Raw genomic sequence first — 27503 nt, 5'->3', positions numbered from 1 at the left:
ATATAATATATTGCAGTCTGTTAATATCTATTCAAGACTATAGAATTGATCTCAACTGTACTTCTATTCTATGACAGCCTGCCACTATATTGAATCATCTCACTTGTCTAATGTCGTCGAATAATGATCCTCAAAAAAACACACAGGTTCATAATCTTTTGGCTAACCTCATTCTGTTAAGTCAGAATAAATCCTCCCAAAATAACAACACCAACAACACCAACAACACTAATTTCAATAATGTCAATCAATTAAATAACAATTTCTCCCAGTCTTTTCAACAGCCTTTAGGTTATTCATCTTTTGAATCGTCTTTTTCTGCTTCACAAGCCTCTTCATCACAGATTCCTCCAAACACTCAATCCAACCCCATACCAAACCTCAATAATCAAAACGATGTTATAAACCAAATATTAAGCGCTGCCGCTGTTTTATCTTGCACTAACCAGCAGAATCAATTCACAAATAATGGCCCCGATATGAATAATCAAGTTTACTTGAATAATAGTGGCAATTCAAATTATAACAATACTAATAACAATCCAATTTATAATAGTATCAGTAACAATATTAGTAATACTAATAGCACCACTAATAGCAATACCACTAACTCAAGCTATGCTGCTCGTAATATGACTCATATTAATCCTCAAAGACAAGCTCTTTTAATGAATAGTGATAAAAGATCTTATAGTTCAAATTCTGGCAATTATCCAAGTTCTAATTTTAGCTCTAATTCAAAATCAAGCTTAAATTCCAATTTCAATAATTACAACAATAGATTTCGTGACTCAAATTCAAATTCAAATTCAACCCCAAATCCAAATCCAACCCCAAATCCAAATGGTTTTAATAAAGAAAAACTGTTTTACGACAATAAAAATTTAAACTACAATAATATCAATAAAAGTTTTAATTACAACTCTTTTGGTGGTGATAATGGAAACATACAAAACTCTCAAAATAATTCTCAAAATAATTCTCAATTTTCTAATAAACCAAACCATAACACTTCTTTTAACTCAACTAATATATCTCAAACACATATTGCGTCACAAAACAAGTCTGCAACTACTGAATGGACAATCGCTGAAGATATCATTTTAATTAATATATTAGTTAAAAAAATTTCCTTTTTAAGAGGTGATTTAATTGCTCATAGAACTATCAATAAAGAAAAATTATACAATTTGGATGAATTTTATAATTATTCCCAGATTTCAACTCGAAACCCAAGATCTTTATTAAAGGATAAATTATTAGTTTTAACATCGAACCATGCTTATTGGTTATTCTTATATAAGAAATCTAAGTTTGATGGAACATATATTTGGTCAACCGAAAATAGATGTTTTGAATTTAAAACTACTTCCCTTCCAGATTCAACTTTAGATTCAAAAATTGAGAATTTATTTGCAAAGTATAAAGGTTCATTTCCTGAAATTAAAGGTAAGCAGAGGGGCATTAAAGCGATTAAACATATGTTTTGCCCTTATTCAATTGATTCAACATTAATGTATCATACATTTGTATATCTTAATCTCTTTCTGTCTCAAAGTTATGATAAAAGTATTTTATTGCATCCAGATATAAACACAGCTCTACTGACAATTCTTCATAGCAAAGATAGTGTTTTTAATAAGTATGCCTCTTCAACTCCAAATAAGAATTTATTAGATAATTCATCTTTGGTTGCTCAGAAAAATCTTCCTAATGATAACAATTTTCGAAATAATGACAACCAGCTTCAAAATCAAAAAGATAGAATTGACCAAAGGGATCTGCACTCATTTTTGAATTCGAACCATCCCTCCGAACAACTAAAACATTTCAAAGAACCACCATCAAAATGGACTTCTGACAAAGAAACATATTTTATTAAGTTGTTGATTAAACATAGACAAGAAATTCCTGACGTTTTTCGATCTTGTATTGCGGACAGATTGGGAACAAAAGTCGAGTTAGTTGTTGATGAATTTTTAGCAAGATATCCCAATATGGCCAATGGAATTTTTTCCAATTTGAATGATCGGTTTCAGGTTGTAAGTATTTATTCAACAATCAAAATGAAAATTCACAAAACCATTTTACATTCTAACATTTTTTTTTATTCTCACATTTTTTTCATTATAAAACTAGCTTAAACAAGAACATTTTGTATTTTTGCAAATGCATGCTCTTTTGAAATCATGTTTTGATGTTCAATGGTCTGACCATCTTCGTTGTTTTGTCTTGAGTTCTGATATTCTCAGAAATCAATCTGAAGAAGGAAGACAAGCATCAATCACTAGTTTTTTCAACAAATATAAAAATGTTCTCATTAAAAAGACTGAAAGAGGTTTGAAAACTGTCAAATCCATGTTTATGCCAAATCAGTTTGATAAAATTTTATTATATCACAAGTATATATACATTGGCATAGTATTAAATGGAAACAATGGCAGTAGTTCAAATAATTTCAAGATCTCTCCAGATTTAAGCATCAAGTTATTAGAGATTTTGATTAGTAGTGGCGGGCAAGAACTATTTAAATCTGATATTTTTATTATGAATGAGATCAACCAAACTTCTTTAGTAAATTATTTGAGGTATAATGAAATGGCTGTAAAGAATTTAATTCTCAGTTCTGCTGCAGCAAATCTTTCGGGATCTAATCACAATTCGCCGGCTGTAGTAGCATCTACAGCAGCATCTACAATCACACCAGGAACTGTGCCGGTGGTGGCACTAGCAACAGGGCTGGCAATAGCACCAGCAATAACACCGGCATCTGTGCCAGCCTTTGCTCTGACAGCAGCACCACCAACAGCAGCACCAAAAATAGAGTCATCGATAGCTCCTGCCCTATCGGCAACAACATTATTGCCATCATCGGTAGTAACACCAGTTATAAAACCGGCAATAGTACCAAAAATGGATCCACCAAAGGAACCAGAAAAGAAATCAACAAACGTGCCAATAGTTGCACAACTGATAAAATCGACAAAAGTTCCAACTGAAAGTTTGCGTGAAGAATCATCACAAGAACCAAACAAAAATTTAATGTTTCAATTAGAAAATTTTCCGATAAAGAATGAAAATTTAGAAATCGCGACAGCCAAAATAGAAGAACAAAATAAAGAATTGAAACCAGAATTGAAATCAGAATTGAAATCAGAATTGAAATCAGAATTGACAACAAATGTGAGAGAAATTTCCGTTATAAAACCTGCAGCAGTGCCAACAAAACCACTAACGGAAACACCAACAACAACACCCACAATAACATCAACCATGAAAGCAGCAACAACAGTCATGGAACCAACAATAACACCGGCTATGAAACCAAAAGTTTCACCAACGCCATCGTCAGCTTTAAGACCGGATGTAAAATCTATTAATATTTACAAGAAACGGAAACCAATGGTTTCAAATGATTCTATCTTATCCGAGGCTGAAATCATTAAAAACTCAAGCAAATACACTAACCCATTGCTTTTAAAAAGAGGAAGGGAAAGTGATAGTGATGACGATGAAAAAACTGACTATGGGGTGTTTTCCCGACCTAAAAAGAGTGTGAATCTTGGGCAACGAGGAAGCAGATCAATTGCTCAAAGATCTACCTCTGCCTCAAAGCCTCAAAATTCTTTGAGAACCCGAAGAACAACTTTGCAAAACATGGGAAATCTTACAAATGATGAACTGCAAAAGTTCGAAAACTCAAACATAAATGCCTATTTAAACACAATCTCCTTTTCCAATGTAAATAATTCTCCAAATATGATTCCATCTTTGGATTTGGTTTCCAAAGTAAATGTTTCGAATTCGAAACTTACTGAAATATCAAATCGATATGCGAAAAATCTGATGCAAACGGATTTTTCAATAAAAGAAGGCTCTTCTAGATCCGAAACTCGACTTCCTTCGTTAAATGCTGCCAGCAATCGGTTCATGGTATATGGTGGATTTGCGCCAAACAATTCTTTGGAATTTAGTAGAAAAGAGCTTCCAAATCACTATCAAAACAATCTTTCTCAAACAGCGGAGCTCAAATCAACTGCAAACCCACAAGTACCAATTGGTGGGAAGCAGTTCAGTTTGACGGATGAAATCAAATCGTCAAGCTCCACAACAAAGAAGTCTGTCAAAATCATGGATCCTAGACTCAGAAGAAACCCAAAAGGATAGTAAGATTTGAGTTGATGACTTAAAATGATTTTTTTTCTTTTCCTCAATGAATATTTGCCCGGAACATTGATTTGATTTCAAAATTACTTGATAAAAACTTTCTAAAATACCTCACCCAGTGAATTACAACCAATGTTCTCAGACTCCAGGCACCACTTTATTTTATTTTTTTTGTATCTTTTTTAATTCAAATTTTGCTATTCTATTTTTCCTATCTTTTTTTTTTGCTTTACGAGAATTTTTTTAATAATATACATTGTTAATAAATGTGCTTTATCGATATCATTCACCTTTTAGGTGGAATCAGAATTAGTGTGAATCAAAATTTCATCGATGCCACCAATACTTGTGCACTGCAGATCCAAACAAGAGACTGTTCCAGCTCATTCAACCTCATTCAAATTATCGCATGAGCATAAGCATAACCTCAGCCTTTCCGCAACAAAGAGGGAGAGTTAAATGAAATAAAGCACCTAACCACTTTTCCAGTGGAGGTTTGGGGTTGAGGTAAAAAAGGAGCCCTTTAAAAACAGAATAAATTCTTTTGATTGCGAGGAAGCACGAAATATGGCAGTGGTATCCCTGCTTCGGACAGTACGTTGTTTATTTTCACCAAACCATTCAACACGAAAATAAAGCAATTTCCAAATCCGGAAAGCGTTCACAAACCTCTTCGATTATGAGGTTCTTCACCAATAAATATTCAATGATACTAAACGTTGCTGTTTGCAGTAAATAGATTGAAGGTTTTTCATTTGGCATTATTATACCCTCTTTTTACTTCCTCCTGTCATGAGCACATTTTTTTATCTCGCGTTTTTTACTCAAATTATTTAGATCATTTTTCTATTCTTTTGATCTGTCCTTGATTTCCCTGCTTACTTTTTTCCTTCACTGTATCCTATCTTAACTATCTATTCATATCCCTATTTTATTCTTGCCTAACAGGCTGTTTTTATTTTTATCTATCTTTTTTCTGTTTATATTAAATAACAGTGGTGCTTCATCAAAATTGCTTCCCTAATTATGGCTTTGCTAAACGAGGAGACTACTGAAGAAGCTGTCTCAGAGATCTGTGCTGAAGAAAATTCGTCAAAGACGTCAAATACCTCTTTCTTTGAAAACGCTCCTAAAAAATTACAAAAGTCTGTTTCAAGCAATAGTTTACTACTGCATTCAAATACTCAACTTAACTCCTCAAGTTTAATCTTTTCTCAAAGTACACACTCAAAGTCCGCACATTCACCAAATTCAGCAGAATCACCAAATTCACCAACACTATCTTCAGTTTCTTCAATATCGCCAATCTCCTTAACGTCTTCATACACTTCGTACTTTTCAGACTCTTCACAAATGTCTTTTCCTTCGTTGATCCATAATATCCAATTTCAATCACTGAAATCAAATAAGTTATTATTTGATATTTACTCAGACCCTAATTCTGATATTATATTCAATAAACATCCCCCAATAGTCCATGAAAATTCCAATGAATCGTTATCTGACTCAAATAAGGAGAATATTAATTTAGGTAAAAGAAATAAAATCACTAAAAAACTAAACAAAAAGACTTCAAAACGCCGATTACCTTTAGCTGATTTAAGTATCAAATTATTTCCTGGTTTTATAGAACTTTATTAGACACTCAATAAAGGTTCCACGTCTTATGTTTAACCTCTGTTAATTATTTTTTATATTTGGTTTTGATTAAGAAACCAAAGGAAAAAAATACACATTGTAATCACTATCCCTCTCTCGTTTGCTTTTTTAATTTTCTTATTTGTTTTGTTTGTTCTTTTTTTTGCTATGTTAATTTTTAGTTCAGTTTTCAGTTTTTACAAAGGATTTTAAAGAATAAAATTAATACTCCTACCTTGACCAAAAGAATACCACTTAGTGCAATTTTTTCAAAAAATACTAAATATACCTGTTTACCATATTATATTATATCCAAATGGACAATTAATCTTATCATTATAGTACTTCAACATTACAATACTTTAATATATATCACTTTATAGCTCTAAGTTCTTCAGTTGCTACACAATAAATAATTTTCTTTAAGGTGTTTGCGAACGACAAAAAGTTCGGATCCACAAAAAAAATACTACACATTACATACAAGTGCATTGATATACATATTAATCAGATCCACTGCAATGGGTTTTTTCATTTAATACTCAGATGTAATTTCAAGTTTTTTTTGGTGAATAAAAACAATTTTTAAATCCTTCAGGTCAACTAAAAATAATAGAAAAAGATAGATAAAAAAAACAAAATAATATTTTAAAACCAGAAGAAAAAAATTTAATCCTATACTAAAAGAAGAGTGTAAAGTCAATTATAAAAGTAAATCAAAATGTTTTTGAAAAGTCATCAATTTTATAAAAAACATTAGGTAGAGGGTCTTCAGTTTTTCACCTCGGGGAATTAACAGACTTGAAATTTAACTTAGAATTTATTTCAGCATCAATAGTAGTGTTCTTACAGGTCAATTGAGCAACATCAACAAAAATAATGTAACCATGAATTACAAAAAGTAACTAGCGCCGCCTGGTTTCGATCCAGGGACATCAGGGTTATGAGCCCTGCGCGCTTCCGCTGCGCCACGGCGCTGTTCATTAATCCTTAATTCTTTAAATTTTTATATATTAGTAACTTTTTTAGACTGTTGGATATATTTTACATAAATCCAAATCAAATAAAAAAAAAATTCTATATTGTGGTTGCTTTTGAATGACATTGTAATTGAAATGGGCGAAGATACAATTAATCTTAATCATTCAAAACTTGGGACTCAAGAATATTGGGATGACTTATATAAGCTAGAGACCAAAAATTTTGAGGAAAACGAACAAGACATTGGAGAATGTTGGTTTAATGATTCTGACGCCGAATATAAAATAATTGGATTTCTAAACACTTGTTTAGAAGAGCAAGAGTTTGTTGAAACCATAAATGAGAGTTCAACAATTATTGATTTAGGAACAGGAAATGGAAGCTTATTATTTGAAATCAGGAAAAATAGTGATTTTAAAGGCAAGCTTGTTGGTTTTGATTATTCACAATTTTCAATTGATTTTGCCAATAAGATAAAAGAAAAAAATTTTGGCGATGACAAAGATATTGAATTTAAACATTTAGATATTTTGAATAATAAAAATTGGTATAATACTGATATACCTAAGGATTATGATATAATACTAGATAAAGGTACATTAGATGCAATTGCATTAAGTGATAATTTATATGAAAATGATTTTAGAGATAATGAGAATGAGAATGAGAATGAAAATAATAAGAAATTACTTAAAGGAATTGAAATATATCCGAAAATTATGGAAAAAATTATGAAGAAAAACTCAATTTTATTAATAACGAGTTGTAATTTTAATTTTAATGAGTTGAAGTTAATTATATCCCAAAGTACTAAAAAGCTAAAATATTGGAAACGAATTGATTATCCAGTTTTTGAATTCGGTGGAGTTAAAGGTTCAACAATTTGTTCAATTGCATTTATTAAAGAGTGATAAAATGAAAAAAAAATTAAAAAAAGAGGAACATGAAATAAATTTATATAAATAAGTAAATAAGTAGAAAATAATTAATGAATAATAGGGAAAACTAATAGTTTTTGTATTATTTATAAATTTTAGTTATTAATTTTAGTTATAAATTTTAATTATTAATTTTGGTTTTTTTGATTAAGAAAAATGAATTGAATAAATTATTTCATTTAATTAAAAGAATGAGCAACTAAAACTTGTGTTGTTTTTAAAGCTTCATATCTTAAATTGATATCACTTGAGTTCATTAAACTCATAATCTTTTGTTTTGAGCCTAAATTGTTTAAGATGACCATTGATTCAGGTAAAAGATTAATAACATTTGAGATGTCATTACAAATAACAGCTAAAGTTTTATTCAAGGTTTTTAATTTTTCAGAATCGTTATTATATATGATTAAATTTGATAAGGTTGAGTTGAATAAATTCATTAGTCTCTTAAATAGTTTCCAGTCATTTAGTTTGAAATTATTGATGTAATTGATCCAAAATTCTTTATTTTTATGAGGAGGTGACCAGTTAAATTCCATTGAATCTAGTTCAATTATGTATTCATCAAAAGTTGTTAAATTTTGGTAAGAGTTATTTAAGATTTCTAATAGATTATTCAAATCGTCAATTAATTCTTCATCAGACCATTTTCTTTGATTTAAATTAGTGATGATTGGTAGGGAGTCATTTAATAATAAGATTTTGGTGATTTTTTTCTTTTTTGCTATTAAAGGTTTGTTAGTGTAATTATTGTTCAGATCATTTGTTGTATTGATAAAATTCAATAGAATTGATATTGATAATCTAACGATTTTTTCTTTAATTGAGTCATTTGAGATTGTGATAAGAGTTTTTAATAAGTTTTTATTGTTTAGAACTAAATCAACGGCATATGAAGGGTTAAAACTTAATAACCATAAAGATAATAAGGCTTTGTATTGAGTTTGGAGATCATTTCTAAATATAAGAGTAGAAGAAGAGGAAACGGATGGGTTTGACGCGGATAAAGAAGGAGTGGGGGAAGGTGTTGGAGAAGCAGAAGAGGGATTTGATTGTGGTTGATTTGAGTGATCAGATGAAGAAAGATTTGGAGATTGAGATTGGGAATTAGATTGAGGAGTTGGGTTTGACAAGGACGATGAGAATAGTTTTTTCTTTGAGTATGGTGTCAATAAAGAAATCAAAGAGGGAATGTAGTGTGAATTTTTTGACCAAAAAACGGATCTATAAGATTTAATAGACAATAATTCACTTATACATTGAACCGCAATAGTTCTATAATTCGAGTTTGAGGACTGAACTAGAGAGTTCAAGTGATCAAAAAGAGAGATCAAAGAATCATTGTTAAAGGAAAAATGCTTTTCTTTGGCTTGGTTATCGGTATTGCCGATAACAGTTGAATATTGAAGGAATATTAGAGACAAGTTATAAACGGATAGTAACTGAATTGAGTCCTTATCGTTGTTGAAAGTGGACAAGTTTTTCAAGTTTTTCAAAAAGGGATCGAAAGGCAAGTTGTTGTCAATCTTGTTTAAATCAAGCAAGTTGTTCAAGAACTGGACATTGGGGACTTTAGTAATTAGCTCCAAGATGAGGATGAGCAAGTATTTCAAGATGTCGGGTCTGTTGGAGACAGAAAGCAAATTGAGAATGGTGGTGGAATATAGGTCAAGATCACTAAGAACAGCAGAAATCTTCTCGTCGGTGGACTGTTTCTCCAATATTTTCATTCTCGTAGCATCTTCCTCGCTGACAATGTTGGCACGAATAAGACGTTCCCAGTAAACAGGTCTCTGCTTGATGCTCTGGCAGATGTCATCAAGATACTGGTTTTCAATTGAAAAGAGCTTCGACTCGACCATGGCAGTAGAAAAATAGAAGAAAGAAGCAGCAAAGGCAGCAGCAGAAGCAGAGGCAGAAGAAGAAACACCTCTCAAATTAACCGCCGACACAGCAAAGAGTAAAAAGCAGCCAGTCACGTGGAGGGCTTTACCGCTGTGCAGCACGTGAGTAAGAGCCCTATTTTTTCTTCGGAGCGCGTTCTTTTTGTGGGTATAAAGGCGGAGGAAGAGCTTCTTCTTTTTCTCTTTCTTCTTCTTCTTCCTCAACATCAGTAGGTTGTATTAATTGTATAACATACTCTAGAGACCTTGCAGCTGTTTCTGACTCATCAGAGCTCAGTCCCAGCTGCCAACCACAGCTAAAAGTTGAATGTTTTTTGACCTTACCAACAATAAGGCCACAGCTAGCATTTCGTTCCTGTTTCTTAGATAAACTAGCATCTCGTTATATTAGTCGAAATATTAGTGGTGCACTGTAATCTTTACAGTGTATTATCATGATTTGATTTCCTAATAACTGATATGCAATATTCGATTCCCAATTATATACTTTGTTATTTTTTGTAGTCTGTCTTTTCCAATGTATAGACTTTGATTTAGTTTGAAAAAATTTTATGTTTTTCAGTTTCCACGATCTTTTCCTATTTTGTTTTTCTTCTCTTTTGATCGCTTTTCTATATCTCTTCATCTGAAAAATGCAGAGCTATATTAAATCTCTGACATCTTTTATACTATTACTACTCGCGATAGCGTTATCGATATTGATAGTTTATTCAAGTGTATTTACCGATTTAAATGATTTAGTTACTACTTATAATAAAAACGTGAAACTAAACTCCATATCAAATTTTAATTCATTCTTAAGTGAGGAAAAATTATCTTCAAAATTTGCTTCAAATTCCTATATTTTTAGTCCAATTGATTATAAATTAAATCTTATCAACTATCAAAATCAAATCACTTTAAAGAATAGCAAAAGATTACAAAAGAAAGAAGATACCAGTTATAATATAAATAACTATTTGAACATAAATAATAACGAAACCACTTTACTATCCGCATTAAACCAATCAAATATTATTCCTGCTACGAATTATCTAAGAGAAAATGCTACCATTCTAATGCTAGTTAGAAACTGGGAATTGCCCAGTGCCTTAGCTTCAATAAGAACATTGGAAGATCGTTTCAATAAAAATTACAATTACCCCTGGACTTTCCTTAATGATGAGCCCTTCACCCAAGAATTTATTGATGCAACATCTCTAGCGACTTCTGGTGAAACTCAATATGGCATTATCCCCCAAGTCGACTGGAATATCCCCCACTGGATCAATTTAACTAAATTCGAGCAAAACATTAATGACTCAATCCACAATAATATCATCTATGGCTTTTCAAAATCCTATAGAAATATGTGTAAATTCAACTCAGGCTATTTCATGAGACAAGAACTTCTTCAAAATTACGAGTGGTACTTTAGAGTCGAACCTGATGTTAATTACTTTTGCAATTTCAATTACGATCCATTCAAACTAATGAAAAATTTAAATAAAAAATATGGCTTCATCGTATCTATTTATGATTATCAAAACACTATTCCAACTTTATGGGATACCACAATGGAGTTCTTTACAACTGGCAATAACTCAAACTATTTAGCCAAGGATAATTCCTACAAGTTTTTAACTGATAACTCGTTAATTGGCACATCAGTAACTGTTCAAACAAACTCAACTTCAGATTATAATTTATGTCACTTCTGGTCAAATTTCGAGATTGCAAATTTGAATTTTTTCAGATCAAAACCTTACCAAGAATTTTTCAACTACTTGAATCAAAAAGGTGGGTTTTATTATGAAAGATGGGGTGATGCTCCTGTTCATTCAATAGCCGTTGGCCTTTTGCTAAATAAATCTGAAATCCACCATTTTGACGATATCGGTTATTACCATCCTCCATTCAATTCTTGTCCATCAAGTAATATCTTAAGATTGGTTAAAAATTGCCAATGCAATGTTAATGATGAAAATAATATTGATACTAAACCACATAGCTGTTTATCGAAATGGTGGAAATTTGGCGGTGGGAAATATTTCATGCAATATGATTCAAATCAATAATCTCAATTAATTAATTAAATAATCGCTTCTTTATAGATATAATTACATATATATTGATGTATAAAATGATAAAAAAATAAAAAGATTAACCAAAAATATATAAAAAAACAAAGAACTAAAAAAAAAATTTAAAATTTATATAGAAAAACAAAAAATTATATTTGAAGAAAAGAAAAAATATAAAAAAAAAATGAAACCATTAATTAATAAAACAAAAATTCATAGAAAAAAAGCTAAATTTAAAGCCAATGATTTACATAATTAATATAATTATTAGTATCTAAATTTGTTTCTTGATAGTTGAAAAAAAAAATTGAAAGAACAATGAATTACTATTAGTAAAGATAATTCAATTAAAATTAAAATATTCACAGATTTAATTGGATTATCATTAATGAAAAATAATTATGATTATAATTTAAATGAAATTTGAGAAAAATATTTACAAAGGAAACTGAAAAAATAAAAGTAATCTTCACTTTTTCTCTCTATTTTTTTTTCTTTTTCTTTTTTTGAATTCATGATTTTTGATACTTTATTAATTTTGATATACTTGGAGTAATTGATAATATTTTTGTTTGTTGTTATTATTATTCATTGAGTTAATAATTTTGATAGGTGGTAAATGAAGATCAAAAATAAAAGGACTGATCTAAGCAGTCATTGGAGCATCAGGCATAAGGGGAGCTGCAGGTTTAGCTTGCCATGCCATATAACGTTGAAACATTACACCAACACCTTCAAAGACACCCAAGATACAAGCACAAGTTATAGCCGAGTTTCTTGTATGTTTCCAACCACCTCTGATGGCCAAGGCACCACCAGTAAAAAATCCAGCAATTATAGCATTTAGTGGATCTTCTCTTTTTCTAACCGCTTTTACTGCACAATCAAAAGTTGAGAACAATCCACCCCAAACACCAAAGTTTCCTCCAAGCACCGGAGCTCTGGCTTTTATGGCAGAAACAGCACCAAGGCGACGCTCACCTATGGGAGAGTTTCTGAATCCTTTTAAACCATGCCAAACTGAACCACCAATAGCCTAAAGACAAAGAATAAAGAGTTAGTTTACTGAGATGGAACACAAAGTATTTCTTGAGCATCTATGAACTTACACCCATGGCAAAGGCACCACCAAAATCGTTAAGAATAACTATAGGACAGGGGTCTCTAGTGTGATCAGCAGACATCTTGAGCTATTTTAATTTACAGGTATGATGAGAGAACTATGTATAAGCTTGCTGAAGAAACAGTATCTTCTGCTGAAACACAGCAGACATAGAACTGGAAAAATTTCACACAACGGATCGGCTGGGCTTACCCGGACTGGTACATCCAGCATCTGTTTGGTTATCCTGTACCCAGTTATTTGGTTTCCAGTTTGAAGGTGCTTTTATTGGAGAGAGCTGTGAGAACAGAGCTGAAGAATACTTCAGTAAACGTTTATGAAACTTATACAGTGAGATAAACCTATAAAGAGATAATTAATGGGGACAGGATACAGACATCTTCCCAGTGCAATATAAGAAGCATAATGCAGTTGGTGTCTATTACTATTAGATCTTTCTAGATTTTTTGGCTTTTATTGAAACGACTTCCTCGTCTTCATTCTGTCTTTTCCTGTTGATTGTTGATGATTGAACCTTTTCTTTTTTCTTCTCATATTCAAAATCATATTCATATTCTTCTGGGTCTTCATCATCATCATATCCAGAGCCCGAAAGATTCATCTCGGCTTCGTAAAGATTTTGTGCAAAACATTTTAGATCCTCTTTAGTTGGTTTTTGATCACACTCATCGCTATTGTTAGCAAAGGCGAAAAGTTGATTCAATGTCATATCAAATGGATTGATTATATTGGAGAAGTTCACATTGAAGAATTTATCATTACTAAAACATTGTTCACCATAATCATAATATGAATTATTATAACTATCAAATCTATTTAGGCCACTATAATCGTTACTATTATTGAAATGGTAGAAATTTTCATTTAAATTTGGAGTTTTATTAATAAAATTGTCTGGAGTATTGGTATAACCGGGCCCATGATTATTTGCTTCTTGTAATTTGTGATCTTCATTCAAATAATCTGGAGAATCTGGAAAAAGATATGATTCATGGTTCTTAATTGTACGATCAAAATATTTTTTAGTTTCTTTACAATCTTTATTAATATCACCTTTCGGAGTTCTGTCAGCAGAACTATGATTATCTATCATTGTATTACCTTTCATTTCATTGTTTCCATTTTTATCAATATCGACATTCCTGTTTTTATGATAGTAAATATTATTTTTGTATGCACCAGAACTTTCAAGAGCTGAAGTGATAGAGAGTTCACTATCTTCAAAATTGCTAAAATGCTTATTTCTAACGCCTGTACTGCTGATTATAATTTCAACCATTTTAAAAAGTTTCTATTTTATCTTAAAAATATATATATAAAATTAGATCTAATTATCTGCTCTGTATTTTATATATTCTTATATTAGCTAGGTTGTAGCAAAAATATGGATAGAATAACAAAAATCTGGATGGAATAACTAGCAAGTTTTTGAATAATAAACAAAAACGAGAACAACATAAAAAAATCCCATTTTTCTCTTATATAAACAAAATGGCATTCTATCCTTTTGTGATGTTTCAAAATCACCAAAACCTTCAAAATCAACAGAAACCTTCAAAATCCACTTTTATTCCTGATTCAGAATCGAACTGTGAACAAAGTTGATTTTGTTTTACACGTGACATTTTGTTTTGGGAAAGTTTGTGTTGTATTTTATCTTTTTTTCTGAGTGAAATTTGACACTGGATAAGAATCAACAACAACTGTTCGTTATTTTTTATATTTCGTTTTTGATAATGAATGTTACTTCATCTCTAGGTGTTAGAAGAAGAAAAAGAGCTCAGAATTTGACGGAAGAAGAAGACGCTACCAAGTTGCAGTTAGGTGAAGAGTTTTCTTTGAAAAGAATAAATCAAGATGGTGAAGAATCGTCATTAATTGCCTTGAATTTATCTGAGGCAAGAATTCTTATTAGAGAAGCCCTCAAAGAAAGAAAAAGACAATTATATGGCGAAGATTCATTTACTAGAGCTAACCCATCAGATCCAAATAATCCCAACGATGACGATATCCAAAATGATGACGAGCTAATTACAAATGTCGCCTTAACTCCAAATGCAAATGAAATCTTAAAGAAAACTTTGCATTATTTATCTTATTTTGCCAGATTTAGAGATGAACAAAGTTGTACGGCTGTAGATAATCTATTAAAAAATGAAAACCATAGATTTTTACATCCTTTTGAAATCGCTCAACTAGGTTCTTTGAGTTGTGATACTGCTGAAGAAGCAAAGACTTTGATTCCAAGTCTCAATGACAAAGTCAGAGAGGAAGATTTACAATCAGTTTTAGATCAATTGAATAGTTATGAAACTCCAAATTAGTTCAATCTCTTATATTATTATTGCTGTTATTATCATAACATTGTTTTTTTTACGACAAATTGTTTTTGCATAGATTTACTTTTATTGTTTCCCAAAGGAAAAAGACCTGATGAAATATGAAATATGAACTTTTATTGGCTTTTAGTACTTTGTAATTTTATACCAGTAACAAATTCATTCTTTAAAGTAACAGCTACATATTCAATTTATTCCAAAATACAACAAATTAATTCAAAATTTATTAAAGTTTAAATAAAAGAAAAATAAAATAGAGAAAAAAAAAAGAGAAAAACCAAAGAAAGAAAATACAATTCTACTTAAATACTAGTTTTACTGAGTTTTTGAACTAAAAGGAAAAAAAAATAAATGCAGTGGTAAAATAAAAATCCAAAGAAATAAAATTATTAAAGAAAAACAAACATAAAGAATTTAACAATGAAAGGGAAAACGAAAAACTGAACGATACAATTAAAAAAAAAAGAATTAAATCTGAAAAATAATAAAAATATAATTTTAAAATTTTCTTTAAATAAATAAAATAATAAAACTGTCAATCTATCTTTGCTAAATTAATTGCCTTCAAGTTTTTTTTTATCATTTTATGAACCACCAAATGTATAGGATCTATGTCTACCACTTGGCGTTCTTGAATTACTAGAATTATTTGTGTCATTAGTGTTATACTGATCAACTAATTCCTTATGATATTGTGATTGATGTAAATGTTGATTAAAATATTTATTATGTGGATCATTATTTGCATTTTCCTGACCAAATTGATAATTACTATTATTGTTGTAATTAGTATTATTGTAGTTGTTACTGCTATTGTTAGAGTTATTATAATTTGGAATATTTTGATTTAAGTTTTCAGCTGGAATATAGCTTAAATTACTTTGTTGATTATTAGTAAAAGGTAAGTTTCTTCGGATGAAATCACCTTGATTTATGTTCTGATTAAGTTGGCTACTTTGATTAGAAATATTTCGACTACTTGTGCTAGCAAAATCCTGGTTTGGATGACTGAATGTATTTTCTTGATAAGAATTGTTATAAACTAAATCATTACTACCAAAATTATTCAGAACCAAAAAACTAGAATTAGAGTTATTGCTATTATCATTAATATTATAACCGGTAGTGGAATTGTGAATAGGATTGTTAAAACTATTTCCTGTCGTTTTATAAGAAGTCATAGCAACATTATTATTATTATTATTATTATTGTTGTTGTTGTTATTAAACGATATATTATTGAGAGGCTTGCTAGCATTTACTCCAACACTAAATGAGTTGTCATTCATATTAAGATTCATTTCTTGATTTTGAATGCCATTATTAACATTACTGACATTACTAACATTATTAACATTTTTATTATGTTGTTTGTTAATACTATTGTTATTATTGTTAAGATTAGGATTATTTACGTTATTGTTACTATTATTTGATCCTCCATATGGTATTCCAATATTATGATTATTATATAATAAACTATGACTTACATTGCTGCCGAAGGAAGATGATTTCTTCACAAAATTAGTTCCTGGTGATCTCATTTCTGGAGCTGCGTGTCTAGGAGAATTCATTTGAATTGGCGTAGTTGTTCCAGGAGGTGTCCAAGATTCATTAAAAGGAAGATTATTAATAAAAGGATGCTGGATAGCTTGTTGTGGTGTCCATCTGCTTATGAAGTTTAAGTTCAAAACACCTTTTAAAAAATGATAAAGATTCAATCTATCATTTAATTCGTCTGGTGTCAAAACCACTCTAGAATTTGGATTATGTTTCAAAGTTCTTGGTTGATAATTTTTAATGATGTCAAATAAGTTTGAAGAGTTGAAATAATTCTTCGAGGGTTTTTCATTTGATTTAAATTCTTCTGAATATTTTTCCAATGATTTTAGCTTATAACGAAACAAAGATGAAGAAGAGGTTAGATCTTGATCTAATTGTGCACTTATAGCAGAAGCAGGCAAACGGATTTTTTCAATGTAGTTTAAAGAATTTTTGCCCATATCGATCATCCATGTTGGAGGATATCCCATGATATCGATAATTCTACAAATTTGATTATATTCGCTGGAACCAGGAAATAAGGGTAAACCTAAAAACAACTCAGCAATAATGCAACCAAAAGACCACATATCGATGGATGAGGAATAGGGTAAACTTAGGATGACTTCAGGAGCTCTATAGAATCTCGATTGAATATAGGTGAAAACAGTTTGTCTTTCATAACAGGCTGAGCCATAATCAATAATTTTAATCTTAGGCAAATCGTTACCGATTAATAATATATTTTCCGGTTTTAAATCGCAATGAATAATTTTTGAGTTTTTCAATACTATTAAAGACTGTAGTAATTGTTTAGCAAAAGCTTTAATCAAGTCCATTCTTAAACCATTGTAGGAGTTTTGTTTAATTAGTTCATATAGATTTGAGGATAATAGTTCGAATACTATGCAATAGTGACCTTTATGAAAAAATTTATCCTTTAGTTTTAAAAGGTCATATTTATCCAAGGGATCAATTTTATAGTTTAGATTTTCCAAGATACTAACCTCAGTAAGGGATTGATTATAATAGGCAGGTTTTGATTTAATAACTTTGACAGCTACGATTTCCTTTGTTTTTAAATTTTGGCATTTAACTACTTGACCAAAAGTGCCTTGGCCTAGGATATCTAACACTAGGTATTTTTTGTTGTCTTCAAAGCCAAGGACATCATTGACGTAAAGGATGTAGTCGTTATTTTCGTTATCACAGGAGTTTGGTAAGATTGGTTTTGAAGGTTTTGTCAAGACTCTTTTGGGGTTTTTTGAAGATTGGTAATTGAAGTTAGGAGAGCATAAGGAGTAAGTTGTTAATAAAGAGATGGTTAAAGCGTTTAATGGAGAGATATGAGTTGAGTCAACGGAAGCTCGGCGAAACTTTGGATTGGTATTATGGATTGGGTGTAAGTCGGTTTTATTGTGAACTTGCTTGACAATGGGAGGAGAGACTATTATATCAGAATTTTGGTTAGGAAATTGATTTTGGAACTGATTTTGGAATTTTTGGTTGAGTGTTTGATCGACTTGATCTAGGTCTCTTTTCATTTGATTCAGATCATTAGTAAACTTTTGGTATTCAGCGTGAGCTTGAGTTTGGGATTGGGATTGGGATTGGGATTGAGATTGAGATTGAGATTGTGAAAAATAAGCATTGTTTTGATTATTGTAAGTTGGTAAAGAGTATTTTAAAGAGGAGACGCCAGTGGAAGTTTGTTGTTGATGGTATAAATACTGTTGATTACTATTGAATAAGGTTTTTTGGTTATTGTTATTGTTATTGTTATTATTATTATTATTATTATTATTATTATTATTGGCGGTTGAGTTGGGACTATAAATTTGGTTGTTTGATTGTAATTTTTGGTATTGGAACTGAGGTAAATTGGGTAATGGGGGTAAATGATTTGGATTGAAATCTCTTGAGGTTGATGCTACTGCTACGGACTGTCTTCTTTTCTCGTTTGATTTCAATTGAACAGTTTGGTCAGAGAAGTAAGGTAGAGGAGCAGGAGCTCTTGAGGGAGGAATTAGAGGAAGACGAATGAAGTTTTTGTTTTGAGCTTGAAGCGAGTTGTAGTCTTGGGTTGAGGAGGAGTCGTCTTCATAAGTGGTAGGAAGTTGTGAAATTTTTAAGTAGCTTGATCTGTTAGAGAGTTGATTGTTATCAGTAGAATTGTTGTTGTTGGAATGATTGTTGGAGGAAGAAGAAGAGGGAGTAGTTGAAGAGGAAGAGGAAGAAGAGATGATAGCGGTATTCTTTTGAGGAGACTTTTGAGATTGAGAATGGTAATAATGAGGAGGAATTTGATTTTGTAGTTGTGGTTGTGGTTGTAATTGGGGTTGATCAATTGGGGAGTTCCATGGACTTTTGAGTAGATCAGTAGTTGAGGATTTATTTGATGGCGGCTGTTGTGAGTTGAAATTTGAAATACTGTTGCTGTTACTATTATTCGAGGCGATATTATTGTTATTGTTGCTGTTGTTGTTATTGTTGTTATTATTGATAACAATGTTATTTAGACTTGATCTTGGAGTAACAAAAGGAGAATTAAAATTGAAATTTTGTAAATTTGAGAAAGAGTTTTGATTGTTAATTGAGGGAGGGTTCATGAAATTCGAGTGGGAAGAGGATGGAGTTTTTGTTGAGGAGGATCTACTTTCAGATAAGATTATAGGAGAGTTTGATATATTATTGAAATAAGGATGGACATTTTGATTTTGATTTTGAATATTAGAATTCGAATTCGAATTTAAATTTGTATTTGTATTTGAATTTGTATTTGAATTTAGATTTTGATGTTGATTTAAATTCGGATTATCATAATATTGAGTGTACTGATTATTGTTGTTATTGTTGTTAGTTGTACTACCTGCAGGATTAGTCGTGCTGGTATTATTATTTGAGTTGTTGTTGTTGGTATTATTACTGTTGTTACTACTATTATTGTTATTACTATAGTAGAAGGATGACATATTATTTATTATTTATTATTTATTTTCAGTTTTTTTCTTGTTTTCCTTGATTTTTGTTGAACCAAACTGAATTAGATTGGAGTTAGACTAGACTTAGTTGGAATCCAGCGAAGCAAAGTGGATCAGCTAAACAAAGAGCCAGATAAACAGATAACGAGAAGAGAGCAGTGGAAGACGAAAACGACGTTAAATCATCCAGCAATTAAAGTAAATAAGGAAATGCAAAGGCAGATGGAGGTCAAGACAGCGAAGTTGGAGCAGTGGAGCAAGAGATGGGAGCAAGAAGATGGGAGCAATGAGTGCCAGAGAAGAGTAGAGCAGTGCTGGAAGCTGTAGGAGAGAAGGCAGTGGAGGTGAATTTAAACACACGCCCGTCGGACTGAGAAGGAAAAGCAGCACGGAAAGGGCCCAAGAAGGACGCAGCTTTTGCTCCTCCTCCTTCTCCTTCTCCTTCTCCTTCTCTGCCAGCACGGCGGGCGGCGGGCGTTGCGCGGCCGGACGGCGGTGCTGTTTGTGCTGTTTGTGCTGTTTGTGCTGTTTGTGCTGCTTCTGCTGCCTGTGTATTCGGTGCTACTCACTCTACGTCTACTCCTGCAACTCGCTCTTCAACTCCTCCCAGTTCTCCAAGTCGCTCTTAAACCACTCCACGAGTAGCTTAGTGTAGTTCAACAAGATCTTCTTGAACTCGATCTTCTTGAAGTTCTTTTCGTAGTTCACCAACTCCACCACTATTCTCTCGTTCAACAACGCAAACTCGTGGCTGGCTAGCTTCAACAAGTTTTCGAGATTTTCAACCTCAAACTTCAATCTCAATATATTCTTCGATCGAGTCCTTTCGGGATTTGCATCGTACACCTTCTCTTTGAACACATTGCTGAGGTTCTTCAACGCTCCTCCTAGCCCAAACTTTGACGACGTTAATGAATGGTTTTGTGGTGGAATACTCTTGGAATAGTCCCTTAGCGATTCATCATCTCCTTCATTATACCCGTCGTAATTACTTTTATATCGAAATCCTTTCCACAAATTTGGCGTGGATTTCGCCAATTTTTTATCACCATCACTATCTTTGCTAGCACTATTTCTGGTACTAATCGACCTCGATAAATCTTGGCTGTTTCGTTTTGTCGTATTTCTACTTCTATCGAAACTCATTCTGCTCCCTTCTATTTTTCTATCTTCTCTCGAGATAAACTCGTTGATTCTCTTACTCTCCTTTTCAAGATTGTTCAAATTACTCAACAGCTCCTTCTTGGAATTCAAATTTTGTTTAATAATCCCAATCTGCAAAAACTTTTTATATCGAAATTTGATCAATTCTTTCACAATCGTACTAAACTGTAACAATTCCTGCAACGGTTCTTGGAAATTCAAATAAAATTTAATGATCAAATTATTCTTAAAATTGAGATACTTCAATTCATAAATCGATGAAATTCTCTCAACTAACTTATCGTTATCCTGATTCTTATTCTTCTGCTCGCTTTTCCCCTCAATACTATCAACCCCAATATTATCCTCCAACAATATCAATGAAAATGAATTGTATAACGTGGATAACTCATTCAATAACACCGTAATATCCTCAAATATCTTCAATATCTTTTTATTACTCTTTTCTATCCCATTGCAAATTAAACTCTCGTACTCCCTCGAATTGTTCTCAATCTTATCAAAATTTAAATACTTCAACAACTTATCGCTATCATCGTTATCTTTTTCATTATCATCATCGTCATCATTATCATTATTATTATTATTATTATTATTATTACTAAAATTTACAGTCACACTTTCATTTTCATTCTCATTTCCATTGCCATTTCCATTTTCATATTGATCTTCTTCATCCTCATTTTCATCCTTTGACTTTCCCTTCACCACATTAGAATTAGCCGTGGATATATTGCTAGTAACAGGATTAATCTTATTCAATGTTGATGGAATAGGCAAATAACTATGCAAATTTGTCGACAATTCAGGATTAATAGGATTGCTTTTCAATCGGTTTTTGGGAATATTAATAACTATATCCATTAGCAATACCTCGTTCCAATTGGAATTCGAGTCTAGAAAGCGCTGAAATATGATACAATTCAATATTTTCTTAATCTTAATACACCGATTCAAAAAAACATTCAACATCCGTTTTCGATGCTCAATCAACTCATTCTGATTCATTTCGAAATTACTCCCATTCCCATTCCCACTATTATTAGCATTAGTGCTATTATTCGTATCTCCATTCTCACTATTACTATTCCCATTAATATCATTACTATCATCTTTATCACTGTGATGAATACTGGTCACACTATTCCCATTCAAATTACCCCCATTGTTATTAAATCCACTGCTATTCAAATTGCTCTTTGCTGTTGATCGGATAGTCGAAGTTATCGACGAGGCTGATACGTAATCTGTCACTGTCTCCTTCTCTGGAATAGGTGGAATTATTAAATATGGAAACAAGCGAACCAATGTCACCCTTAATGACTCAAATTCGGAATATCGCCTCTTCACAATCAACTCATTGCATTGAATAGTATAAACGATATACCCTCGTGAATGGTCTTCATTGCTCTTATGTGCATCAAGTATTTGAATACACAAGCTTTTAGAATTTTTCAAAACATTTTCAACCCTTGAATTATATCCCATTGGTGCATTTATCTTGCCTTTATTGCTATCACCACCATCAACCTCATTATCATTATTATCGTTATAATCATTGTACTTGTTATTAATCTTATCTATTATGGTCAATCCTCTCTTGGGAGAAGATGGCCCCGATGTTATAGGCAAATCAACGAATTGATCGCTTTCCATTCCCTCGTCATCACTGGTTATAGTTTGATTGTAATTTTGAATCGAGTTGATATTTAAGGTGGAAATCCCCTCGGAAAAGGGGTTATTATCCTCATCATAAGACATGATTACTTTATCTTTACTAGTAAACCAGATTACCCAATTAATTCAGAAACTAAATCAAAAATCAAAAATCAAAAATTGTAATAAAACCTATTGACATATAAAACAATCCAATTGAATATGTCAATTCACTTCAATCAATTACTTTAAATTGTGATAAGGGAAATCTCAAACCATCTCCATCCGCATCCTTCTCAAGAAAAGCAGAACGACAAATTCAATTGCGCACCTGATTAACTCCGAAAGATGTTTAAACAACCTCTATTTTGCTAATAAGATGAGTGAAAACTCAAATGAACATAAAATTGTAATTTGAATTGGTCAAAGGAAAACTCATCACAAATTGGAAGGCATAAATTTTGATTAAACATACATCAAGAGTGAAAAAAAAGCATGAATAAGATATATATATAAAACATTAAGCAGAAACAGGCTTGACCATGGGCAAGGAACAAATGCAATCATAGGTGGTTTCTTGCAACCTGTTGGATTATGGTCGGAAACGTGGATACCGACCATCCGAGCCGCCGGAAATGTCCCGCAACTGTTTGCTACATTCACTCTCTATTTTAAGTTATGAAGGAATCATATTGAAGATATCTTTGCAAACAGATAATGAAAGATAAATTGTTTTAGAAATTCAAAATCTTGTACTTCAGAAGAAAAAAGGAAGATGCAGAGCAACTTATATCAAATGCTGTCTTTTAATAACCAGGAGCAAGATATTGTTTTCTAAAAGACTTCAATACAGTATTAACCAGAGAATAGATCGACCAAAGATGTTGATGAGTTTTATCATTAAATAAATTAGGATTTGTTTTTCATAATTGCACAGTTTTCTTTCCTAAAATGTTGGAAATAATGTTTTGAAATGCATTGTGTAAAGGTTGATTTTTTAAATATTAATACCCGTAAATCTCAATCTTCCAAAGTTTTTCAGCCCACTTTGAATATTGGAAATAACCACCATAATAGAGAATAATAAGACCAGTTTGGAATGCTCATTGCATATAAATTGTTTTCATCTTTGAGAGCTGAAGAAGTGATTTTATTGCAAAATTAAAATAAAATAAGAGTGACCTGCTGGTTTTAAAACAAACAATGCTTTATTTCCAACAGAATATCTATAAATTATCATTAATAATTTTGCTTGGTTAAGTCAATATATAAGTTGAAAAAATTATGTTTTTGAGAGACAGAAAGGTTTTGAAGGAAAAATGTTCAACATGTTTAAAGTCTTTTTTTTCTTTTTAAAGTTTTTCAATTAATTTCCTTTACATAATGCAATCAATTTATTTTTAATTTTCTATACTTTTCTTTAATTATTAATACAAAATTATGATTATCAAATATTTTTATAATATAAATGACATAAATAATAACCACTTATTAGAATATGATACATAAATGTCTATTAAACGTACACTGAACCGATATTTTTTATTAAGTAACTTTAAAAATATTATACATAAATATATACATAAATATATATTTAAGCAGCAGTAAGACGTTTTTGAGCAGCTAATTTAGTAGCTCTTTGTTTGGTAGATAATCTTGAAACAGCTTTTTCTGGAGCTTTTGGAATCTCTTCTTCTTTTTCAGTTAAAATCAATTCAATGTGACAAGTTGAAGAATCATATTTGTTGATTCTACCATGAGCACGGAAAGTACGACGATGTTGTTTGGGAGCTTGGTTGACTTGAATGTGAGAAACATATAATTTAGAAGTATCTAATCCTTTAGCCTATTATCAATAAAATAAATCTGGTTAGTATTTTTATTAGAAAATTGGTTTACACATAATCTTAAAGACTGTGTAAAACTCAATTACTACAGCAAAAATTTTAAAAAAATCTTCCCATCTTCAAACAAATACACATATTTCACTTATTAAAATAGATTCAAAAAACCCAATTAAATTAAAATAGAAAATATATCTAAATGTTTACTGGCAGAGGTACTCGTATACATACGTCAGCATTTGATTCGGCATTAGTTAATAAATCTTGAATATGTTTAACAGACTTAACTGGCCATCTAGCTTTGGTGACACCAAATTCTTTACCTTGGGCAGTTCTACCAATTGAAGAATTGTAACGACGAAATGGAATAGCTCTTTCGTGGTTAACAACTTGTTTTAAGTATTGTTGAGCTTTTTGTAATTGCCATCCATTAATAGCTTGGGCAGTTTCTCTGGTGTTTTTGAAAGAGGCACGAATATAAGCACCACGAGCAGAAGCTGAATGAGCTGGGTTTGATGGAGTTGCACCGTAACGAGTCATTGTGTAGATATTCTATTCTTTGATTTTGTTGGTTAAGTTGACTGTTGAAGAAGTATAGAAAGCTGTCTGTTAAATCACTTAATCCTTAGAAAAATCCCGAATAAAAATATACACTTTTCTGGAAAAGTGAAATATTTTCTAGTGACACATCATTGTAAGGGTGCTGGATGAACATTTTGCTTTTCAAGACCATGGGCAAATCTTATATATCAAAGCCCTAAAGACTTTAACGTGATTTTCTAGTGCCTCATAGGGCTCTACCGTATCTATGGTCTTAAAAGTATCTGTACTGCAATGTTATTAACCATGTCTAGCTGTATATACCAGTTTGACGGTATCTGCATGGTTTAATAAATTTTCATAACTTTAAAAAAAATTATCGTGAGTTTGAAATTTTTATTGCGATTCGAAATTTTATAATAACTAGACTTATATATAAACAAAAATGGCAGATTCCAAAAAGATTGCTGATACAAACGTTTTATCCAAAAAGGATCAACGAAAAAATAAGAAGCTTACTAAAAAGGATAACAGGAAAAAGGTCAAAATTGTTAAAATTCAGCCTAAAGCCTTATCATCCAGCGAAGATGAATTTGAAAGTGCAAGTGAGCATATCAACGATGATGATCAAATTGATGATGATTCATTTAATGAGGAAATGCAAATTGAGCTTGCAGAATTAGTAAAAGGTGATTATAAAGAAGATAATGAATCCGAATCAGAAGATAATCAAGAAGCTATTGCCGAAAATAGTAAATTGAATTTCAAGAAACTAGAAAATAGTGAGAGTGAAGAAGAAAGTGGAGATAATGAAGATGATGAAGATGATGAAGAAGAAGAACAAAGAAATCTTAATAATTCCAAAATTGAATCTAAACCTATAAAAAAAGATCAAAAATCAATAAAAATTAAAAAGACAACACAAAATAAACTGATAATAAATAAAAAGAATGAATTAGAAAAATCAAAAGAAAATTTAGATCAAAAACAAGTGGCAAATAAAACAAAAGAGAATGATGATGAAAATAAAGATCAAGATGAAGATATGCCTTTATCAGATGTCGAATTGGATTCTGACACAGACGTTGTTCCTCACACAAAATTAACTGTAAATAACCAAGCTCTAATGAGGGAATCTCTTCAACAAATCCAATTCCCCTGGGAAAAATTAAGTTTTCAAGAGCATCAATCAATAACATCAAATGATATAATACAAGAATCAATAAATGATATATATGATGATGACCAAAGAGAAAATGCTTTCAATAAACAAGGTTTACTTGCTGTTATTGAGGCTCGTAAAAAACTTATTAAATTAAAAGTCCCATTTTCAAGGCCAGCAGATTATTTTGCAGAAATGGTTAAAAATGATGAACATATGAATAAATTAAAAGCAAAATTAATTGAGGAGGCCAAGGCTAAGAAAGCTTCAGAAAATGCGAAAAAACAAAGACAATTAAAGAAATTCGGTAAACAAGTTCAAATTGCTACTATGCAAGAACGTCAAAAACAAAAAAAAGAAACTTTAGACAAAATCAAGAATTTAAAGAAAAAAAGAAAAACTAATGAAATATCAACAGATGATTTTGATGTGGGAATTGAAGAAGCCACTGTAACAACTAAAAATGACAATAAAAACGATAGAAGCAATAAAAGAGCAAAGCCCAATCCCAAAAGATTAGCAAAAGACTCCAGGTATGGTATGGGTGGAATGAAGAGATTTAAACGAAAGAACACTGCTGAAAGTAGTAATGACATCTCTGACTTTTCAAATAGTCGAAACAAAGGAAAGGGCAAAACATCTAGGCCTGGCAAAAACAAACGTAGAAGTAGAAGAAACTGATTTGCTGCGTATATATTAGTGAATTGTTTACAATGTTTTAATTTAATTTAATTTGATATAAATAACACAATTTAGCATTGTTAGAATTTTGTACTAGTTCCATAAAGGATTTATCTTCTATGGAAATGAAAAACCTGCTATGATATGCAACTTTATGCGTATGTGCTTTGAAGATTAATCGTAAAAAGTCATATGATTGAATTATTGAATATAAGGACGATAACTAACGTTTTTTCTTTCTCGAAATTTCAAGTTTAAAGCACTTAAAACCGAAAGACTTGTTAGTGGTTATTAGTAAGAATATCCTTCGATAAACGCTAAATTATAAAGATACATATTTACTAATGGATGAAGATCAATACGACGAATTTGGTAATTTCATAGGGACTGCATCTGATTCCGATGATGAATCTGATAACTCAATTGAAAAATCAAACTCAGAGGAAGATTCAGATTCTGGAATAGATAAAAGAGAGAGTGATGATGATGAAGATGACGATGAAAACAGAAGAATTTCACAGAAAAATGGTGCAGATGACCAGTCCGATACAGAAATGAAAGATGTCAATGATTCTGATTCTAATTCGAAGGAAATTGTTTTACACGAGAACAAAAAACATTATCAATCAATATCTGAAACCTTTGGACCAGATGTTCAAGTTTCTGTTCAACATGTTGATAATGAGTCAATTAATACACCGTTATTGAAGCCTATAATTAAAAAAAAGATATTAATTGAAGAAAAAAACTTACCTGAAGTTATATATAAAAGAGAATATT

General features: G+C 31.2%; 12 protein-coding genes and 1 non-coding gene across 13 annotated transcripts; 6 read left to right on the top strand and 7 right to left on the bottom strand.

Moving 5' to 3' along the window:
- The first annotated feature begins 15 nt into the window (after positions 1-15).
- On the top strand, positions 16-4472 carry ASCRUDRAFT_75528 (uncharacterized protein). The gene is made up of 2 exons (XM_020193102.1): positions 16-2042; positions 2140-4472. Exons 1-2 carry the CDS (start codon positions 111-113, stop codon positions 4165-4167), a joined length of 3960 nt encoding a protein of 1319 aa, XP_020047836.1. The 5' UTR covers positions 16-110; the 3' UTR covers positions 4168-4472.
- A 441-nt stretch (positions 4473-4913) lies between these two features.
- Positions 4914-6273, top strand: ASCRUDRAFT_75526 (uncharacterized protein). Its single transcript, XM_020193101.1, has one exon. The coding sequence runs from the start codon at positions 5194-5196 to the stop codon at positions 5806-5808; it is 615 nt and encodes a 204-aa protein (XP_020047835.1). The 5' UTR covers positions 4914-5193; the 3' UTR covers positions 5809-6273.
- A 438-nt stretch (positions 6274-6711) lies between these two features.
- ASCRUDRAFT_t55 lies at positions 6712-6783 on the bottom strand. The gene has a single exon. It is a non-coding gene; the product is annotated as a tRNA-Met (tRNA).
- A 120-nt stretch (positions 6784-6903) lies between these two features.
- EFM4 (Efm4p) lies at positions 6904-7803 on the top strand. Its single transcript, XM_020193100.1, has one exon. The coding sequence runs from the start codon at positions 6921-6923 to the stop codon at positions 7695-7697; it is 777 nt and encodes a 258-aa protein (XP_020047834.1). The 5' UTR covers positions 6904-6920; the 3' UTR covers positions 7698-7803.
- Positions 7804-7857: 54 nt separating this feature from the next.
- VMA13 (H(+)-transporting V1 sector ATPase subunit H) lies at positions 7858-9625 on the bottom strand. Its single transcript, XM_020193099.1, has one exon. It carries the CDS (start codon positions 9584-9586, stop codon positions 7904-7906), a length of 1683 nt encoding a protein of 560 aa, XP_020047833.1. The 5' UTR covers positions 9587-9625; the 3' UTR covers positions 7858-7903.
- A 240-nt stretch (positions 9626-9865) lies between these two features.
- YUR1 (mannosyltransferase YUR1) lies at positions 9866-11735 on the top strand. Its single transcript, XM_020193098.1, has one exon. It carries the CDS (start codon positions 10261-10263, stop codon positions 11683-11685), a length of 1425 nt encoding a protein of 474 aa, XP_020047832.1. The 5' UTR covers positions 9866-10260; the 3' UTR covers positions 11686-11735.
- Positions 11736-12064: 329 nt separating this feature from the next.
- Positions 12065-12875, bottom strand: TIM17 (protein transporter TIM17; the record flags this gene model as incomplete). The annotated part of the gene is made up of 2 exons (XM_020191200.1): positions 12065-12727; positions 12801-12875. The coding sequence occupies 2 exons, from the start codon at positions 12873-12875 to the stop codon at positions 12338-12340; spliced, it is 465 nt and encodes a 154-aa protein (XP_020047831.1). The 3' UTR covers positions 12065-12337.
- A 235-nt stretch (positions 12876-13110) lies between these two features.
- ASCRUDRAFT_75520 (uncharacterized protein) lies at positions 13111-14218 on the bottom strand. Its single transcript, XM_020193097.1, has one exon. The coding sequence runs from the start codon at positions 14091-14093 to the stop codon at positions 13242-13244; it is 852 nt and encodes a 283-aa protein (XP_020047830.1). The 5' UTR covers positions 14094-14218; the 3' UTR covers positions 13111-13241.
- Positions 14219-14550: 332 nt separating this feature from the next.
- Positions 14551-15138, top strand: RPB4 (DNA-directed RNA polymerase II subunit RPB4; the record flags this gene model as incomplete). Its single annotated transcript, XM_020193862.1, has 1 exon — positions 14551-15138. One exon carries the CDS (start codon positions 14551-14553, stop codon positions 15136-15138), a length of 588 nt encoding a protein of 195 aa, XP_020047829.1.
- Positions 15139-15481: 343 nt separating this feature from the next.
- YAK1 (serine/threonine protein kinase YAK1) lies at positions 15482-20121 on the bottom strand. The gene has a single exon (XM_020193096.1). It carries the CDS (start codon positions 19665-19667, stop codon positions 15738-15740), a length of 3930 nt encoding a protein of 1309 aa, XP_020047828.1. The 5' UTR covers positions 19668-20121; the 3' UTR covers positions 15482-15737.
- A 58-nt stretch (positions 20122-20179) lies between these two features.
- Positions 20180-23049, bottom strand: ASCRUDRAFT_75518 (PX-domain-containing protein). Its single transcript, XM_020193095.1, has one exon. It carries the CDS (start codon positions 22599-22601, stop codon positions 20253-20255), a length of 2349 nt encoding a protein of 782 aa, XP_020047827.1. The 5' UTR covers positions 22602-23049; the 3' UTR covers positions 20180-20252.
- Positions 23050-23980: 931 nt separating this feature from the next.
- RPL17A (60S ribosomal protein uL22) lies at positions 23981-24999 on the bottom strand. The gene is made up of 2 exons (XM_020193094.1): positions 24572-24999; positions 23981-24342 (listed from the first exon to the last, which is right to left on the bottom strand). Exons 1-2 carry the CDS (start codon positions 24878-24880, stop codon positions 24091-24093), a joined length of 561 nt encoding a protein of 186 aa, XP_020047826.1. The 5' UTR covers positions 24881-24999; the 3' UTR covers positions 23981-24090.
- A 304-nt stretch (positions 25000-25303) lies between these two features.
- EBP2 (Ebp2p) lies at positions 25304-26860 on the top strand (the record flags this gene model as incomplete). The annotated part of the gene is made up of 1 exon (XM_020193093.1): positions 25304-26860. A coding segment is annotated over exon 1 (1121 nt), but the record flags the coding sequence as incomplete, so codon positions are not given.
- Between the last annotated feature and the right edge of the window lie 643 nt (positions 26861-27503).

Source organism: Ascoidea rubescens, assembly GCF_001661345.1.
Source record: "Ascoidea rubescens DSM 1968 unplaced genomic scaffold ASCRUscaffold_5, whole genome shotgun sequence".
Classification (NCBI taxonomy): domain Eukaryota; kingdom Fungi; phylum Ascomycota; class Saccharomycetes; order Ascoideales; family Ascoideaceae; genus Ascoidea; species Ascoidea rubescens.
Note: the sequence above shows the minus strand (reverse complement) of the source record. Positions and strands in the feature narration are given on the sequence as shown.